The sequence below is a fragment of the Sinocyclocheilus rhinocerous genome, unplaced genomic scaffold, assembly GCF_001515625.1.
Source record: "Sinocyclocheilus rhinocerous isolate Xijiao unplaced genomic scaffold, SAMN03320098_v1.1 scaffold210, whole genome shotgun sequence".
In the NCBI taxonomy this organism is placed as follows: domain Eukaryota; kingdom Metazoa; phylum Chordata; class Actinopteri; order Cypriniformes; family Cyprinidae; genus Sinocyclocheilus; species Sinocyclocheilus rhinocerous.
Window position 1 is genome coordinate 696,749 of NW_015654490.1, and position 18,141 is coordinate 714,889.

At 40.0% G+C, this 18,141-nt stretch overlaps 1 protein-coding gene across 1 annotated transcript in view; it reads right to left on the reverse strand.

The window, feature by feature from the left end:
• LOC107717047 (leucine-rich repeat and fibronectin type-III domain-containing protein 2-like) overlaps positions 1-18,141 on the reverse strand; it is a gene marked incomplete at its 3' end in the record, with an annotated part of 31,230 nt that overhangs the window by 2,562 nt on the left and 10,527 nt on the right. The window contains exon 3 of the mRNA XM_016523690.1: positions 4,561-5,957. Within this exon, the coding sequence (XP_016379176.1) occupies positions 4,561-5,936 (1,376 nt within the window). The remainder of the gene's footprint in view (positions 1-4,560; positions 5,958-18,141) is intronic.

Below are 18,141 nucleotides of genomic sequence, written 5' to 3' on the forward strand. Positions count from 1 at the left end.
TGATTCGTTTGAACGGCTGATTCATTCAGGAATGAAGCAAGTGACTGTCTTTATGAATGGGTAATCATGAATCACTGACTCACTAGATTCGTTCAAAAACGCACTTTCATTGAATGAATTAAACACCGCTGTGTTTGCTTTTAGAGATGCGCAGCGGCTGAGCTGTTACTTTATTTGAAACAATTTTTGTTAAAGAAATAGAGCAAAATCAGGCAGTACTTGTTTATTGAACTGTTGTATTAAATCAATATCACATTTGCAAACTCCTTTAATAACTATTAAAAGCTGTCACTCTCCTTATCGCCATCTGTGGGCGCACAGAAAATGAGAGCGCATGAGAGAGTTCTCAAGACTCAAAAGCATGTAAATGATATGTTCCGTCATCTGTCATCGCGTTATAAGCGCGGAACCTGCGGGTATGAGTAGAATTATTATTAATAGCCGCTACCTTTGTAATGGCATCATTTTCATTTGTTAAATTAAAAAATTTATGTTTATAAGCTTTTTAAAATTTCTATTTAAAACAATATAATAAGAAGTAGAATAAGACAAATAAGTTACCAATCATATGAAATTAGTATTAATAAAAAAATTATTTGTACTACAGAGGTGACACAGAACACAAAAGTGGCTTGTAGGTACATTTTCAGACGTTTAATGAGGCTCAGAGGTGGCATGAGTGCAATTAAATTCATAAATTAATGTGGAGATTAATGTTTTAAATATAAAATTTTGAATAAAGCGCGGAACCTGCGGGAATGAGTACAATTGTTATTAATAGTTATAGTTATAATAGTTATCCAGCGCCTGAAATTCAAGTTCTGCTCTGTGTTCTCTGCTAATAACCCGACTGTGAATGATGCAAGCGCCGTTATGTAGCTGAAGGAGAAGCTGCAGCCGTGGCGGGGATGATTTCTGGGCAGAACAACAACAACAATGCGCTAAATGTTTCTTTTCCCCTCATTTTTTCCAATTGACGGAAATCCGTCGTAGACTCGCTGCAATTAAAGGAAATTCGTCGTAGCAACGGAGAACTTTAATCCTTGTAGAATATGTATTATATTGAAAGTTACATTTTCAAATGAAAATGGCAACATGATCGTTTTATAAAGTATGCGTTCATATGTGCTTCATTTTCGCTGGAGGAAACAGCTGTGGTGTAATGAGGGGCGAACGCAGTGAAAACTTAGGCTACAGTAGATGGGGAACCGATTATTGCTCCCCCATGATATTTTGTAAACTGGATTTATGACAAAGAACTGCACAGATGCAGATATTATAACAATCTATCGATAAACACAGACCTTGTCCTCTGTTTCTCGCTCTGCGCCGCCACGGTCTGACTGCGGATCAAAAAAGAACGCGCTGAAAGACGGGGAGGAGCCGATCGAAGTCTGCCGCCGTTTTCATACGAAATTTAAAGGGGACTGAGGCGATCACAAATTCGTGTACAGTTTATGGAGCTGATCAAAAAATTTTAGGGGGGCTGAGGAGTTCTGCCGTCTGTCTCTTCTGTTGACTAATCGCTTCTTCTAATTGCTTTTAGAAGTCTTTGTTGGAGCCGGAATACTCTACTTGGGTTTGTTGTTGATGTTGTCTCATATTCTGACAATTATACTAATTATATCTGACAAATAGTTCTTCAATAAAGCTATTACATGAAACATGCAGTGCAGTTTTTGTCTTCATTGCTATATAGTTTTTATATGTATTGATATATAGCCATACATGGTCCATGCAAATATTGCATTATACTGAAAAAAATAAACTCCAGTTTGCCATACATGGAAATATTTCAGCATTACATGCAATAAATGGAAATATGTCCATGTATTTTTGTTTTGTAATAGTAGTCTTATATGACAATCTGTCAAACGACATATGAGTTTATGACATTTTATTCATATATATTTAAAAAAATGACTCAACACTAATTAGGGGTGTCATAATTTTCACCAGGTCCAACCAACATACCCCTCATAAAGTTTTACCAAAGTTAGTACACTTGTTTACCAAATGAGTCAACAGTGTATGTTAAAATAGGAGACGTGATTTGTGAAGAAAACAAATACATATCAAGGTAAATATTACTTGAACATTGTATTTTAATCTTGTATCATTTTCAATTGAGCTGTAATTGTGTCAAATTTTCCAAAGGTGTGTGTGAATTGCTAGAAAAAATGCTAGCAATGAAAGCAGCAAGAAACTACTGTGTATTTTAAGGAAGTAAATGCCCACAGGGTCAAATGTGTCCATGGTTGATGAAACACCTGATTATGCTGAACACTCTGGGCAGAGACAACAGGACCTCAATGCTTTGAATCACCAAGTGGCAAACATGTTGTTTATTAGGGCCGGTTTACAAATAACTGATTTATAATATTATGTATGTATATAATATGCATTATGATTTAGATGCAGCATGCACTCAGATACAGGAACCAAATAAGGGACTATACATTTGACTGAACAATTGTTATTTTTGACGCCAGTGACATGGAAGTGACACATTGACAGGGCGTCCTAACATCGCAGCGAGACATGATGAAACAGTTCATCATGCATATTTACATGCAAGGAATCAGCAAATGCGATTATAGGTCAGAAATCCTCAAGCAGACTGAAGCAGGCTACAAGTAATACAAGCATACATCTCTTTTCTATATAAGCAGTGTCATACCAGCAGCCCTGCCCACACCAAAAACTTACTGGACCAAACGCCTCATGTAGACTAACGTCCAATGCTGACAAATCCTTCCACGAAGAAAACCTTAGATGTCATCTGGAGATGCATCACCGAAATCATCAAAACACAAGGTGTGTGCTCTCAGTTTCATGCTCTTACGAGTTTGAGAGAGCATGCAGACAGAGGGATCTCAGCCTCAGGTTTCTGGCAGGCTGTGATTTCATTGTGTTTTTACTTCGAGCGATGATAGAAATATTGCTTGTGCTAGAAATCTTGTCACGTTGCGGCTGGTTATGACAGCATAATCTTGGCCATGGTGAGAGTTTATTTACTCATTATGCTGTTCAAAACATGTCCCAGAGCAGCTCATTGAACCATTATGAAGAAACAAGTCAATAATTTATCTCTCACACCGGCTCTAAAGATGCCACACTGAATTACTGCCAATGAGCTGAGCCGAGCAGTTTCTTCAAATATTAATGGGTGAATGGCTTAACTGACATGAAGTCATTTGATTTTCTTCTGTCTGTTTTCCCCTTCTAATACTGCACTGTAGCAGCTGCTGTAATATACTTTTACCTCATCAAAGAGCAGAGGATTGACATACTAGTATCTACCCATGGAGTCTCAGAATACACTTTGTGAAGACAGAGAATTATCAAGCAGACTTAAAGGGGTCATATGAGGCTTTTTTAAAGATCATTATTTTGTGTAAAATCGCATCATATGACCCCTTTAATATAATTTTCGTTCTCTTAATGCAACAATGCATCATGAAGTCAGACTTATTTGATTTCTAGGGAAGAAAAGCAATAAATACGTTGTATTTTTTAAGTAGCGTATTTTTTTTTGCACGTGTATTTTAATAAACTTTTTCAAATTTAGTTTTTCATAAATACCTTGAGATGCTTTTAATTGGGTTTATATAATCCTTAAATAGTGTGTGGGTATAAATGGCGGAAACGCGGTTTTGTTTACTGCACAAATTCTGAAGCACGCGTGACGCTCGCGGTGATTTTCGGCCTCTGCGTCTCACTATATGACGGCATGAACACAAAAACTTAATCCCGAGCTGCTGTGAGAGTCACGTCACGAGAATTTTACCGTTTCATTTGAGAAAACTAGCATCATCATACTGTATACACACAGAAACTTCATGGCAACCTGTCAAAATAAAAGTACAGTTTAACATGTAACAGAAATATATTACTCTTGTATTACTTTTGTACAGTATAATGTACATCTTTAAATATTCCATTTTCTATCAAATTTAAATAAAACAATTAAATGATAAAAATAAATATTACAACCAGATTAATCACTTAATTGTAGAAAAAATAATACAATGATTTAAATAAAACAATTAAATGATAAAAATAAATATTACAACTAGATTAATCACTTAATTGTAGAAAAAATAATACAATTATTAGCCTATTAAAAAATGGTTTATAGGAATATTCACACAATTTTTCTTCCATGTATTAATTTCAACAGTAAACCTCAGTTTGTTTGCCAAAAAATAAAAGGGTTTAATTTTCATTTGATTTAAAATAAATGTTTAAAGCCTTCATTCAATTTTCAGAAAAATTAAACAAGGGGAAAAAAAGAAAAAGAAAGAAAGAACAAGTTATAGGGCCCTATTGTTCAAAATGTTGAAATTGAGACTTTTGGACTTATTTTTTCACTGAAATAAATGTTTTGTAATTACACAGAGAGTAAAGTACCGAAAAAAGGTACCGTTGGGTACCGGCACCGAAATTCAGGTACCGATACCGGTACCGTACCGGTTAAAATGTGAACGGTACCCAACCCTAGGATCAGTATTTCCGTCATAGCCCTGCAAATGTGAAAGAAGCCACTCTGCTTCGTACCTGTAGATGAGCACTTCATCATCTGAGCAGTTGTACTGTAGTTGGTACATTTTCACTTTGGGAGCGGTCTTGCCGACGGACCAACTGACCAAGGCAGACACGGCGGTCACCTCAGACACAGACACCGCTTTCTCTGGCTGGCCTTTGGGAGCACCTTTACCGGTCCTGGAGCTGCCGGTAATGTCTGAAAGGCGGGACTTGGGTTGCGATGCCTGGCCTGTGCCGTTGCTTATGTGGGGTAGCTGAATAATTGACAGCTCCACTGAAGCAGTTGATTCACCTGCCAGGTTGGCTGCAATGCAAGTGAAGGTCCCATAGTCCTTGGAAGTGGTGATCAGGATCTCCAGGGTCCCGTTGTGGTACACCACAGTGCGAGAGGAGTTCCCGAGCAGTCGATCGTCAGGGGTCACCCAGTGTATGGTTGGGGTGGGATCTCCGATGGCTTCGCACCGTAGACTGGCGGTCTGCCCCTCCAGAACCAGCATGCGGTGGGTGTGCTGAGTAATCAGTGGCTGCTCACACAGAAACTCATCCTCCCGAACGTTCCAGAAGTAGCGGCCCTTCAGGCCGGGAGGTGAGGCACAAGTCTCCAGGTCATCGTCTCGCTCCAGACGCCGGAACCAAAGCAACTCGCAGTTGCAGTGAAGCGGGTTTCCTCCTATGCCGAGTGAGAGTTGAGGGGCAAACGACGTGGTCATCACCTCAGAATCCTGCGCCCTGGCAAAGATAGGATCCGGCGGAAGCTTCTGGAGCCGATTAGAGGTCAGGTCCAGGCGGGCCAGCCTCTCAAGATCCACAAAGGTCCCCTCAGGGATGTAGTCCAACAAATTGTGGTCCAGACTCAGTTGGTGCAGGTTGATCATCTGCCGGACTGAATGCCAGGGCAGAGCCTGAAGGTTGTTGTAGGACAAGTCCAGATCCTCGAGCGATGCCGCCAGGTCTTCAAACGCCTTCTCAGAGATGCGACCCAGCTGGTTGTTATTGAGGATGAGATGCTGCAGGCTGACCAGCCCTCGCAGGTCATCGGGGCCCAACTCCACCAAACGGTTGTTATCCATATGAAGAGAACGGAGGGTCTCCAGGTCCCCGAAGGAAAAGGGCTGGATGTAGCTTATCGTGTTGCGGGAGAGCGTAAGGTCCACCAAGTCTGTCATGTTGGCAAAGTCCTGTTGTGTGATTCGAAGGATATAGTTTCCGCCCAACCGGAGCTCCACAGTGCTGCGATCTATGTCAGGTGGCACGAAGAGCAGACCTTTGGCCGGGCACAGGGTCCCCAGTGACTCTGAGAGGTTCTGGCACGCACAGTACTTGGGGCACGCACGGGCCATCATTACAGCCATTCCCAGGACCAGCATCTGACAGAGCACGGGGTCCATGGTAGATTCACTCTAAGGGACCTGGAGGACAAGAATGCATAAGGAATAATCAGTATCGACATTCTTTTCAAGTGGAGAATCATTTATGATTTCAATCAGTGTTACTGTGACGCATGTTCAGAAGCAACAGACGACCTGTATGTGTGTCGTATCTTTCTAGTGTCACTCAATTACTACAACTGCACAGTTCATAACCACTCTCGTGTAGATGAAGTACTTATTCATAATGTGTGTTACAAGTGTGCAGGATGCTTGCACTGCCGAGAATCAGATCAGCTCAGAGCTGTGAATGTGACAGCCATGTTGAAAAAAAGCAAATGCTGGTTAGGTATGTTTTGAATCATGGCTGGTCCTAAGCAACTAGCTCCTGCTCAGGACCAGCTTAAACCAGTTCAAACCAGCTGCCATGCTTCAAAACATACTTAACCAGCATATGCTGTTTTTTTCAGCATGGAGTACGGCCTGTTTCACACATCTTGAGTTGAGGGCATGCACAGAGTGCAGGTCTGTGGCTTCAGCAGCAGGTTAATGTTGTGCTTTCAACCGACAGCACTTCTGTCAAGTTCCATGACTCTATACAGAAAATAAACTGATTTCTGAAAAACCACACTCAATAGCTCCATGGCCATGAATGATAAAATGGTTGTCAGGAGTGAGCTACTGGAAATCATTACAAGCTTGATTATCATGAAATCTAATTTATATGGGGAGGTGTGTAACATTTACATCCAAATTATAATTAATCTACACAGATCCCCAAAGCCAATGCGCAGCTATAAATCATTTTAAGTAACAGAAAGGTTTGTGTTTGTGTCACTGGGTGTGGAGCATGCAGTCCTTGTTCAAACAATGTGTGAGTACTTCACTTGAGTATTGTATGCTGCTTCATTAAAGCCTACATAGTGCATAGTCAGAGTGTTTTCTGCTGAGTTGCACGTGATGCTCTCAAAAATAGGCTCAGCGCCAGAGCTCTGCTTTCGGTGCCGCAGCATGCAGGCCATGACAGATGCAGGATGTGTGAAGAAACTGACTTCATCCTAAAGGCAACATCAACTACAAGGTACATTTGTTGTTAAAACTAAAAAAAACCCAGAAGAGATCTTCCTCCACAGTCTTCAAGTCTTCCATCACAGTAATGTGACCCAACACACCCACACAGCAGAATAAATCATGGTGGGGTCAAAGCCAAGGCCTCACAAGGTGCTTACAACCAGTTAGACAGTAACACAGGCGGTAAGTTTAGTATGAGATATTCATCTTAACTCTTTAATTTCAGAACGTGTGGTTAATGTTACAAACAGTCAGACTTTTGATTTTATGTGTGGCAAAAAATCTCATTTTTAAGTCGCTGTGGATAAAAGCGTCTGCTAAATAACTAAATGTAAATGTAAATGTAAAAAATACAAGGCATGAAAATGTAGTGAAACACAAGATGGTAAGACAAAATGAGCTTTACTAAAAACTAGTGCTGTCAATCGATTAAAAAAAATAACGAATTAATTGCAAATTTTTCTGAAATTAATCATGATTAATTACGATTAATCCCACCTAATATTTAAGTATTAATTATACTTTTAGATTGCAATAATTTCACATGCAATCTTCAAATTAATGTAGAAACAACATAAAGACAGTATATTTTTTATATTTGTTTAGTGGCATCTTTTTTATGACTGAAGGTGAGTATCACCAAAGTCCCTTTCAAGGAAAGTCTGTTCACTCGGCGGCCATATTTGCAATGCCTCCGGGCAGCTCAAACAAGACCAAGTCCTATCTAAATTGCTGAACTTGCAATTAAATTACATATTTCAAATCAGCAACAAAATCTGAAATGAACTGCTTCATGAATGTTGTTTCTTATGCTTAAATACCGTTTAAAAAGCTTATATTTCAGGCTAGATTAGCCTTATGTGCAGTTCCAACGCGCTTATGGCTGCACTAAGCATTGACTGGTCTAGCCTCAGGTTTCTATGGGAACCGGAGCATCTAAAGGCCGCTACAGTGACGCAATGACTTTACCGATCAGCGATGGGCTCTTTCATTTAGAAGGTGGGACTATTCTGCCATATTGCGCGTTGCAGTTTCTCCCATTCATAAGTACAGGAGTGAACCATCTTTGTATTTCTATAGCCTTTGGTATCACTGATACCAGTACCACTGATGTCTCTATGAAGTTGTTCTTTATTCCTAATATTTAACCATTGACTATGGCCATTCAACATTACAGTATAATTGAGAACTATCAATTTTAACATTTACTAGACTTTAAAAAATAACAACAACTAACTACTAGTAAATGTCATATTTACATGTGCCCTTCAGCAAGTAGGAAATATACAGAAATTAAATAAAGTTATCAAACAGTAAATTCTAAGTTATATAGATGAATCCTACAAAAGTTATTGATTTCCTCTTTTTTCTTTTGTTCTTTGATGAACAGACATCACAGCAGCTGGTTATTAGATTATTTTGCTGCTATTACTTTAAGGGCTGCTGCTGAACACGACACTGATCTGACACGCATGCTCGTAGTTTCATTCGCGCTTTAATATGAAATGATACAGGCTACAGTGCGCCGCTGTATTTGTGTATATCGTTACGAGCACAGTATAACGACTAACAGGCGAGGGAAATGTGATATTAGGCTAAGGCTTTTGACTCTGTGGACCATGAAATATTGCTAGATAGGCTAAGAGGTATAGGACTATCTGAGAGCTGTCTGGATTGGTTCAAGAGTTACTGTTCTGGTCGTTCACAATCAGTAAGGGTGGAGGGGTTTCGGTGTAATTTTATGTTTTTTATTGTATTGTACCTGCTTTTTATGCTGCCTCTTGGCCAGGTCGTCATTGTAAATGAGAAATGGTTCTCAACTGACTTACCTGGTTAAATAAAGGTTAATAATATTACTGACATATGGCTAGACAACATCTCATCTGAACGCAGTACACTGATGTTCTACTGAAGCTCCTCATCATCTGTACCGTTTTCGCCTGTCGCTGAGGCAAAGTGGAGTGTGCGTCTGAAAAGTCTCCCATTTGGTGTGCTAGTAAATGTGTTCTGTAAATAAATGCAATTCTTGTCAAGAAAAAAAGAGACCGAAGCAGCAGTTGCTAATTTTGATGCATTAGTAAAACCATTAGTTCACTCCAAAATGAAAATTCTGTCATTAATTACTCACCCTCATGTCGCTCCAAACCCGTAAGACCTTCGTTCATCTTCGGAACACAAATTAAGATCTTTTTGATGAAATCTGAGAGCTCTCTGACCCTCCCATAGACAGCAAAGCAACGTAGCAAGGACATCAGTAAAACAGTCCATGTGACATGCTCAATTTAAATTTTGCAAAGCTACGAGAATACTTTTTGTGCACAAAGAAAACAAAAATAACGACTTTATTCAACAATACTTCTCCCCCGAGTTACTGTCTTCCGCCATTTTGGAGAGTATCAAAATGCATACGCATGCTTTCCCCTAAGAGTAAACAACGCTGCTTATGCCGATTCCGTTCATGCGCACGCTGATTATGTTCCTGGGTACTCTCCAAAATGGTGGAAGACGTAAATCGGGGGAGAAGAATTGTTAAATAAATTATGTTATTTTTGTTTTCTTTGTGCACAAAAAGTATTCTCGTAGCTTTGCAAAACTGAAGTTGAGCCACTGATGTCACATGGACAGTTTTACCGATGTCCTTGCTACGCTTCTGGGTCAAGGAACAATTCAGTTGCGTTGCTGTCTACGGAGGGTCAGAGAGCTCTCAGAATTCCATCAAAAATATCTTAATTTGTGTTCCGAAGATGAACGAAGGTCTTACGGGTTTGGAGCGACATGAGGGTGAGTAATTAATGACAGAATTTTCATTTTTTTGGGTGAACTAACCCTTTAAGTCCTTGCCTGCAAACAAAGTCAATTAATTAACAATTTCCATGCAGTTCACGAAACACTGGGCACACAATGTGTTTCACACACTCTGTGTGGCTGTAAGGTTGGGAGGGCTTGAGTATCTCTGGTAAGACCATGACATTAATGGGTGGTCTAAGGGCAATGGCTTTTAGAGGACTAGTGTAAAGCCAACTGACATTACAGGTTTTTGTTTCACTCAAGGCATATTACACATTTATTCTCCTGCAAGCTCATTAACATGTGCACAGGCACCTCATCACCTTCAGACCATGAAAGAGAGAGGCAGAGACACTTTCCCTAACTAGAGTCTCTAATTAGTGTAGCATGATACTTCAGTTAATGGGCTGGTTCTAATTGCGGTCAATAGTGCAAACAGCACAACAAGTTGCACACTTAAAAAGAAAAACAGACTGGACAGACTATGACTGTCACAAACATGGTTGACAATTAATAGCCACAGAAATATTTGTGAATAATGGCATCTTCTAACAATAGAGAGTGTTGTTTTGGTCTTGGATGATAAAGCTTTTTTGAACAAATTGTGAGAGTGAGCGAATCAGTGACCCATCCATTAAGTCAGTGATCACTTGTTTCACTCATGAATGAATCAGCCAGTTTGAACAAAACTGAATGAGTGATTCTGTGATTAACTCATTAAGAAATGTCACATGTTGTTTCATATAAATAATAATATTATTTCATTTTCCCAACATTTCATATTTCTATATTCAAAATGTTATATTAAGAACATTAATCTAAAGAGATTTCTTAGGTAATTGTAATCGCAGTGTAAATGGATTTTAGTAAATGGTAAGCTGGATTTTTTTGATACTGATTTTGACATAACAGCACTATATTGAATGGTGTTAATCACAGGAAAAACTTAAATGTTCAACAGCATGTAACTTTGTTTTTTATGAATATTTTTGGGAGGGGTGTCCTTCCTTTGTTTCACTTGAGCATCTGCCCCCCAAAATGTCTGTGCACGGGTGCTTTGGGTGACCAGGCAGTAAAATCAAGAGCAATAAGCTTAAACTCGCACTCAATCGTGTATTATACGGCGTCCCTACTAAGTAAAATGTATAAAGGCAAATTAAAATATATATATAAAAACATGACACAGGAACATGATCACTAGAAAAACTATAAAGCATTAGCTCCTGTTGCTCAGCTAGCAGCATGGCATGGTACTAGCAATGCTAATGTCTTGGGTTCGACTCCCTGGCATGCCGGTGTAATTTATTTCTCACGGTGAATTGGAAGTTGCTTTGGATCAAAATGTCTGCCAAATGAATAAATGTAAATTCAGTAGTCTCTCAACTCATGGCCATGATGTAAAAGCCCCCAGCTGCATTTATACTTCACAGGCTTTCACACTGCATAAAAAAAAAGGCTTGTCTTACTTTGTATTTTTGCCTAATTTTTAAATCAAGATGCATTTACTAGATAATCAAAATGTTTTTAAAATTTACTGAGGAGAAATTATAAATTAAGTGCACTGTGCTTAAAACAAGTAAAATTATCTGCCGGTGGGGGGGTAAGTAAAATACTCTTAAAACAAGATTATTTTTCTTACTCTACTGGCAGATAATTTTACTTGTTTTAAGCACAATGCACTTAATTTAGATTTATTTCCCCCAAGAAACAACACTAAATGTCTTGCATCATTTTGCTTATCTAGTAAAATCATCTTGATTTAAAATATTTTAGATATTCTGACTAGAAACAAGACAAAAAATACTAAGTAAGAATACTAAGCCTTAAACTAAAAATACTAAGCCCTTTTTTTTGCAGTGCAGGATCTACTCTCAGTGAGTGATCACACTACAGCACTGAAGAGAGCTTTTCTGGATTTGCTTAAAATCCAGCCGATTGGAGACTGAAATCTAAAGTGCACATTCTGCTCAATGATCATGGTCATCTCACATATACGTGACGAGCCCAGGGCGGAAAATCGATCAGAAGCTGGCCCGCTTTACAGTACTCCTGCCATTAACATACATTTTGTGCCCAATATTTTTAAGGCCGATGATGATACCCCTGCAAACAAGCCTGCACTGTCCCTTTACGGGCACTTAGGGCTGCCAGCGCAGGGCCCCTGAGAATTTGCTCATTGGCAAAACGTTGGCCCTGCACGGGCAGCCCTCACTTAACCTCCAGGAAACCTTAGCGCTGTTTTATTGAAAATAATAAAGTTTGAAGTCACAGTTATGGAGGTAAGTGCTTGCTTTAGTTGGGCTCTTGACCCTTGACTTCTTAATTTTAATGTTTCTTTATCTGCCCTAACTGTGTTTTTGAAGCACATTTGTTATAGCAGAAGTTGTGAGAAGACAAACTGATCAGATGGTGATGGTTTCTTATTGATGATTCATCATGTAGTGTCCTGATTCACTGATCTCATCCAGTGGCTGATCTCTGAGAACATTGGTTAGATTCAATTATTTCACATTATAGTAGCCCTAGAATACCACTGCATGAAATTTTGTCCTGGTGGACAATGGTGACAATCAACGAAAAGTTGATCTGAATAGTTTGTTGACTGTCACCATTGTTGAGGTTCATATGCTGAATCTTGATATCTGTGTGAGTTTGCATGATCCTGTCCAAATCATTTCTGCATAATGACTTAAAAACATTCAAACTAAAGCAGGACAAAATTTCATGCAGCTGTGCACTGGGGCTCCTATATCATGAAAGAATTAAATCTAAATAATGTCCTCAGAGAACAAGCTCTGAATGAGATCAGTGAATCAGGACACTACATGATGACTGAATCATCAATAAGTAACCATCACCATCTGATCAGGTTGTCTTCTCACAACTTCTGCTATAACAAATGTGCTTCAAAAACACAGCTACAGCAGCCTGAGAAAAACTTACGTTAAAAAGTCAAGGGTCAGGATCCCAACTAAAGCAAGCGCTTAGCTCCATAACTGTGACTTCAAACTTTATTATTTTCAAAAAACGGCGCTAAGGCTTCCTGGAGGCTAAGTGAGGGCTGCCCGTGCAGGGTCAGTGCTAAGGGGCCAACGTTTTGCCAATGAGCAAATTCTCAGGGGCCCTGCGCTGGCAGCTCTAAGTGCCCGTAAAGGGTCAGTGCAGGCTTGTTTGCAGGGAGGTCTGAAATCACATATAGCACCTTTAACGTCTGGCTAACAGAGAGTCTGAATGCTTTAGGACTCGTGCCCCTTCAGTGAGCAGCTTTATAAAGCACAGCAGGATCTCACAGAGATCAACCATCATTACGTAACGTGCTCAGTGTCAGTCATTGCAGGAGCACGATTACTTGTGAATATTTACTGCATAATAACAGAATTTGCAGAACAAAGTCAAAAGTAAACAGTCAAAAAACAGTCAGCTTCACAGACTCATCGTGATACTAATAATGATTCATTAACCACGTCACACTCGACTCAACAACAATAACAAAACCTGCAGATCTCTCTCACACACAGACATGTCAGTGTTGCGGTGTTGCGATGGTGATGTTTAAAAAATTAAATATTGTTACCTAAATTGCTGCTTTGCAGCCCAGCAGCAGTTTTGTAACGTAACGCTCATAAAGCGCAGGCTTTAAGACCAAGCAGAGGCGTCTGTCAGCGGGCGGGACTAAGCAGTATATCCCATCAGCCCGTTTGATTTCGGCAAATCACTTTGAGTGAACAAAGACAACACGATTAATATTCATGACTCCAACAGTCTGCCACCCATTAGCGCAACAGACACTCCCAACAATATGATGCTACCTGACTCAAGACGCAAACAGAAAGAGAAGTTAACAATGTTAAATAGAGAAAGAAAATTACATCTAAAGTAACTTGTAGCGTGTTCTTAACCTCAGACCTTATTATTATTAGTCTTTTTCATAGAAACTTGTTGTTGCCGTATTGTCAGTTTCACAGCAGTCACTCGCTTCGAAACAGAGCTCATGGGACTCAAAGGCACTGACGGAAGAACTGAGTGTATAAAAGTGAATGAGAGCAGTTTGTTGACAAATGAAACACTAGAACTCAGCAGCAGCATTCCTGCCTCTCAGTTCATGCAGATGTGTCTAAAGATGCATTTCTTATTCCAGGAAGCAGGTTATATACCTGGTTAAGTATATGGATCAATAAAACTGATAACTTTAACTTTCGAATCCTAAAACTGAGATGACCCATACAGGGTTTGATAAGGTAAGTTAATTCCTGTTCACATGATTAAAGATTAAAAGATGATTGCATACCTGCCCAGTAGCACTAAGAATGCAAACTGTCATTTAAACAAAAGAAGAAGCATGGCTTAGTGAATCAACCGAGAGATCTGGCTTAATGTGATGGTAAGTTAAGCCTGTTTTCTGAGATCCCCCATACGTATACACCTAAAGAAACACAGCGTTCAGCCTTGTTGTGATGCTGCATTACTCAGATCTGCCAGTATTTCATTTCAGATCTCCAGTATAAAGAGAAATATGCATTTTATACTTCCTTAAACTACCTGACACTCACCATTTTTTTGGACACTGTCAGGCTTGGCTCAAATTATTGTTATAAGCCCAGAAACTCCATCTCAGTCAGTGTGGCTCATGTTGTCTCAACTTTATAACGCTCATTAAAGATGAATGCACATAGGCCCAATCCCAATTCTATTTTATAGCCCTTCCCCTTCCCCTACCCCTCCGCCTAGCCCTTCCCCTTGTCCCTTGGAACAGAGTGTCAAGGGGTAGGGGTGAAAATATTCCAAGAATTGGGACACCACTACTATGCCGTCACACATCATCATACGTCGTCTCGCTCCTACAATACACACACCTATACTGGTGTGCTGGTGTGCATTAGAGCCTTTAGGCTAATTACCATTCTATATTAATGCGCTGCTTACTGACACACACACACACACACACACACACATATATATATATATATATATATATATATATCGGAGATCAATTGGGATTGGGCCTTAGTCTTGGCAATCCCTGGCAGTGTGAACGCCTCTTACAGGGGTCGTGATGTGAGCAATCAGAATTTCTTTACTCTTATGACTAGGGCTGCACCTTAATAGTCGACTAACCGTTAGTCGAATAGAAGAGGCTTGGTCGACCAAAATTGTATTAGTCGCTTAGTCGCAGAAAATAAATAAATAAATAAATAAAAATCCACATTGGCGAAGTCACGCGGATCGTTAACGGCTGGTCTATGTGGTAATACAGTACATCGGGCAGGACATCCAAACGCTTGCCTATCATTCATCCACCTCAAATATGGCTTATAATCTGAAATATGTTAGTATTAGCAACTTTACATGGCCGCTCAATCTAATGTTAACCTAGAGAAATGTGCGCTATTCAAGTGTGTGTGCAGAGTGTGGAAGCTGAACAGTAGCGCACACTGCAGGACAGATGGAGGCGCCGCTGCGCTCACTTGCTCTTAAAATACTCCCTCATTTTTGCTCATACAGATAAGAGTAATACGCCTTTCGAATCTGTAAAGACTTGAACGCAGATACGTTTATTTGTGTGCAGTCACAATAACAACAAAACATTACGCTTTTGTAAAATAATGAAAGCAAACAGGATGCGCTTTCTGACGTCTCAATCTCTGTGAACTTGAGTGCGAAACTCCAAAACTCTGTGTATATTTGTCTTACAGAAATGAAAAGATATATCTATGTCGATCATATGTTTGTTTGGAGCATGCTTTCAAAACATGCCAACTGGAGTTAATCTCTCCAACAGAAAACATTTGCCTCGTCTGTAGTCCTGACGTTTATTTTTGTGACGTGGCTACATCACCATGTTACAAATTAACATAATGACTATCTATGTCAGTTTTGGCTCGTCCTCAAAGACCAGTGTGATATCGCTATGTCAAGGAGACGCTGATTTTGTGGGGTGAAAAAGCAATGAATGGAATTCCAATATGGATGTCATAATTACCATAGATATGATATTGTTTTCAGCTGCTCATGAAGCCTCTGGAGCTGAAACCCCATTATGGTAAAGAGAGTTACATAGTCAACACAAGTACTAAGCAGTTGATTAATCACAACAGTCTGGGCCAGCTGACCAATCAGAGCAGACTGGGAGTTTTGGAAAGACGGGGCTTTAAAGAGAGCCTGAGGATGAAAAGAAAAAGAATGTGCTTTTTTTGAACTTCAAATCATGTATTCTAGCAGACCCCAAAAATGAAATGATGAAAATTAGCATCACATGGGAACTTTACAAGAGCTGCAGCACTAAAACTGAGTGTTTCAGACAGACAGTCAAAATTAAAGCAGAAAATTATTTTTTGCTTTTTGCGCATTTGTGCATATATGAATTTTTTTTTTTTTACAAAGAACTTCACCAACAAAATAAGGGAACGTAGGGAAATAAGGAACATGTTAAAGTAATATAATAAATCATGTCATGACCCAGATGAGCACAGGATCAAGAGCAGAGAAAGTGAGCCAGAGAGAAGCTTACATTCAGCTTGAGCTTCCACCTACAGGATGGTGCAAAGGCATAGGCAGAGCGAGCAGAGAGGCCTGTGCAAGCTGAACAGTGTTAATGAACTATGAATATACTCACGAGTATGCGCTCCATTATCATGTGAGCAGACGGAGACGCACAGAGCTGTTGCTAAGCAGTGAAAATAATCTCAGTGGCCTCACTTTTACTCTAATAATAGATCACTTCTGTTTGTTGAGCTACACCATCATTTTCACCCGACTGCCCTCTTAAAGGGAACGTATCCTAGAGACGACTAACTTATGAAATAAAAGTGTTTGCTGTACCATACGAGACCCGGAGACCTCTATCCATTAGTCTTTCCATTCATCTTAGGGGGAAAAAAGAATTAGAGACTAAAATATATACTTAAAGAAAATAAAAAATAATGATAATGATAAACTACTTGGGAAAAAAAGGATGCATGGACACTTTTGAATGACTGTCAAAGGAGAAAGATGCTTTAGCTGTATAACGGACAGGATCGTGATCTCCAGCGAGTTAACGGCCTGGCGCACACACTGCTCTCAGAAATCCTGTGAGGATCGGAAAAATCTGCATTGAACATGCATTATCAGTGCATGAATACTGAAAACCCGGCCGATTTGTATCCGCGCAACACGGAGGGAGAGATGCTTTCATCGCACACAGCCTTTTTGGACACAGAGGTCAGAAACGACACTAATCCACTTCAGTCTCTTTCTGGACGTCACACTAGCGTTCCTCTTCTGAGAGCAGAATCAATTGGCAATTTCTCTCAAAGGAAGCTTTAATACCGAACGGATCAGTTCAGGGTCCCGCTGATGAAATTCTCCAGAGCATCAGTTCTGTGTCTGAGTCAGAAAAGCCAGCGACGGAGAACTGACTGTAAAATTATCTGCTGAGGCTCAAACGTCACTAATAAAGTTTAATGCTCTGGACTCGATTCATCCCTTTAGATTGGACTGAAGGGATCCGTTGGGGTTGACCGCGGTCACAGTGGGATGAGCTCTGCCATCGTAATCTATTATCATTTAGTCACACTGAGAGATTAAAACAGTGAGGCCCTGGAGACAGCGCCAGATCCAGCAGATAATCTGCACTGCTGCTGGGAAACACTACCCCAACAAAGCTGCTGCGCTAAAAATAACACGGTCTCCTAACCAGGAGCCCAGCCAGATTTCTGCCGGAGTAGAGGCCGAGCGTCAGACTAAACGTCTGCGTCGCATCTGGTTAGGACACGGTAAACCTCAGCATCAGAGGGGTCCCAGGAGAAAGAATACAATCCTGTCCCTACAGCTCATATAACACACATTTTATACAGAAGAATTGGTAACGCTTTAGATTACAACCCGCAAAGAACTACGCGAGTATACTGAATTTACGGTGTACGTTTCTGTAATTATAGTGTACCTATAAAGAACTAATGAACAACAAAACTAGACATCTAGTGAAATGATTTAATGAGTTTCTGCTATGATTTATAATTCACAAGTCTACTTACTAGCTATTTTATGAAAGATTATTCGTCGATCTCAGCAACTTCACACCAGCAACTTCTCGACACGACTATCACCAAATAACTTTGCATGATATACCATCAAGGTTCAATGCAGCTTAAAACTACAAAACCCTGGCTACAAAAAATTGCTCTGAAATGATTGTTTATACAGTAGGTCATACATACATACTGTTGCGGACGGAACACAGGAAGCGTGCGGATCCATCTGCAAGGCTTTATTCATAGAGACGTGGTCAAAACAGGCATAGGTCAGACAATGGCAAACAGGTATAACGATGGCAAGGCAAGAGGGATAATCCAGGTACAAGGCAAAGGTCCAGGCAGGGGCAAACAGT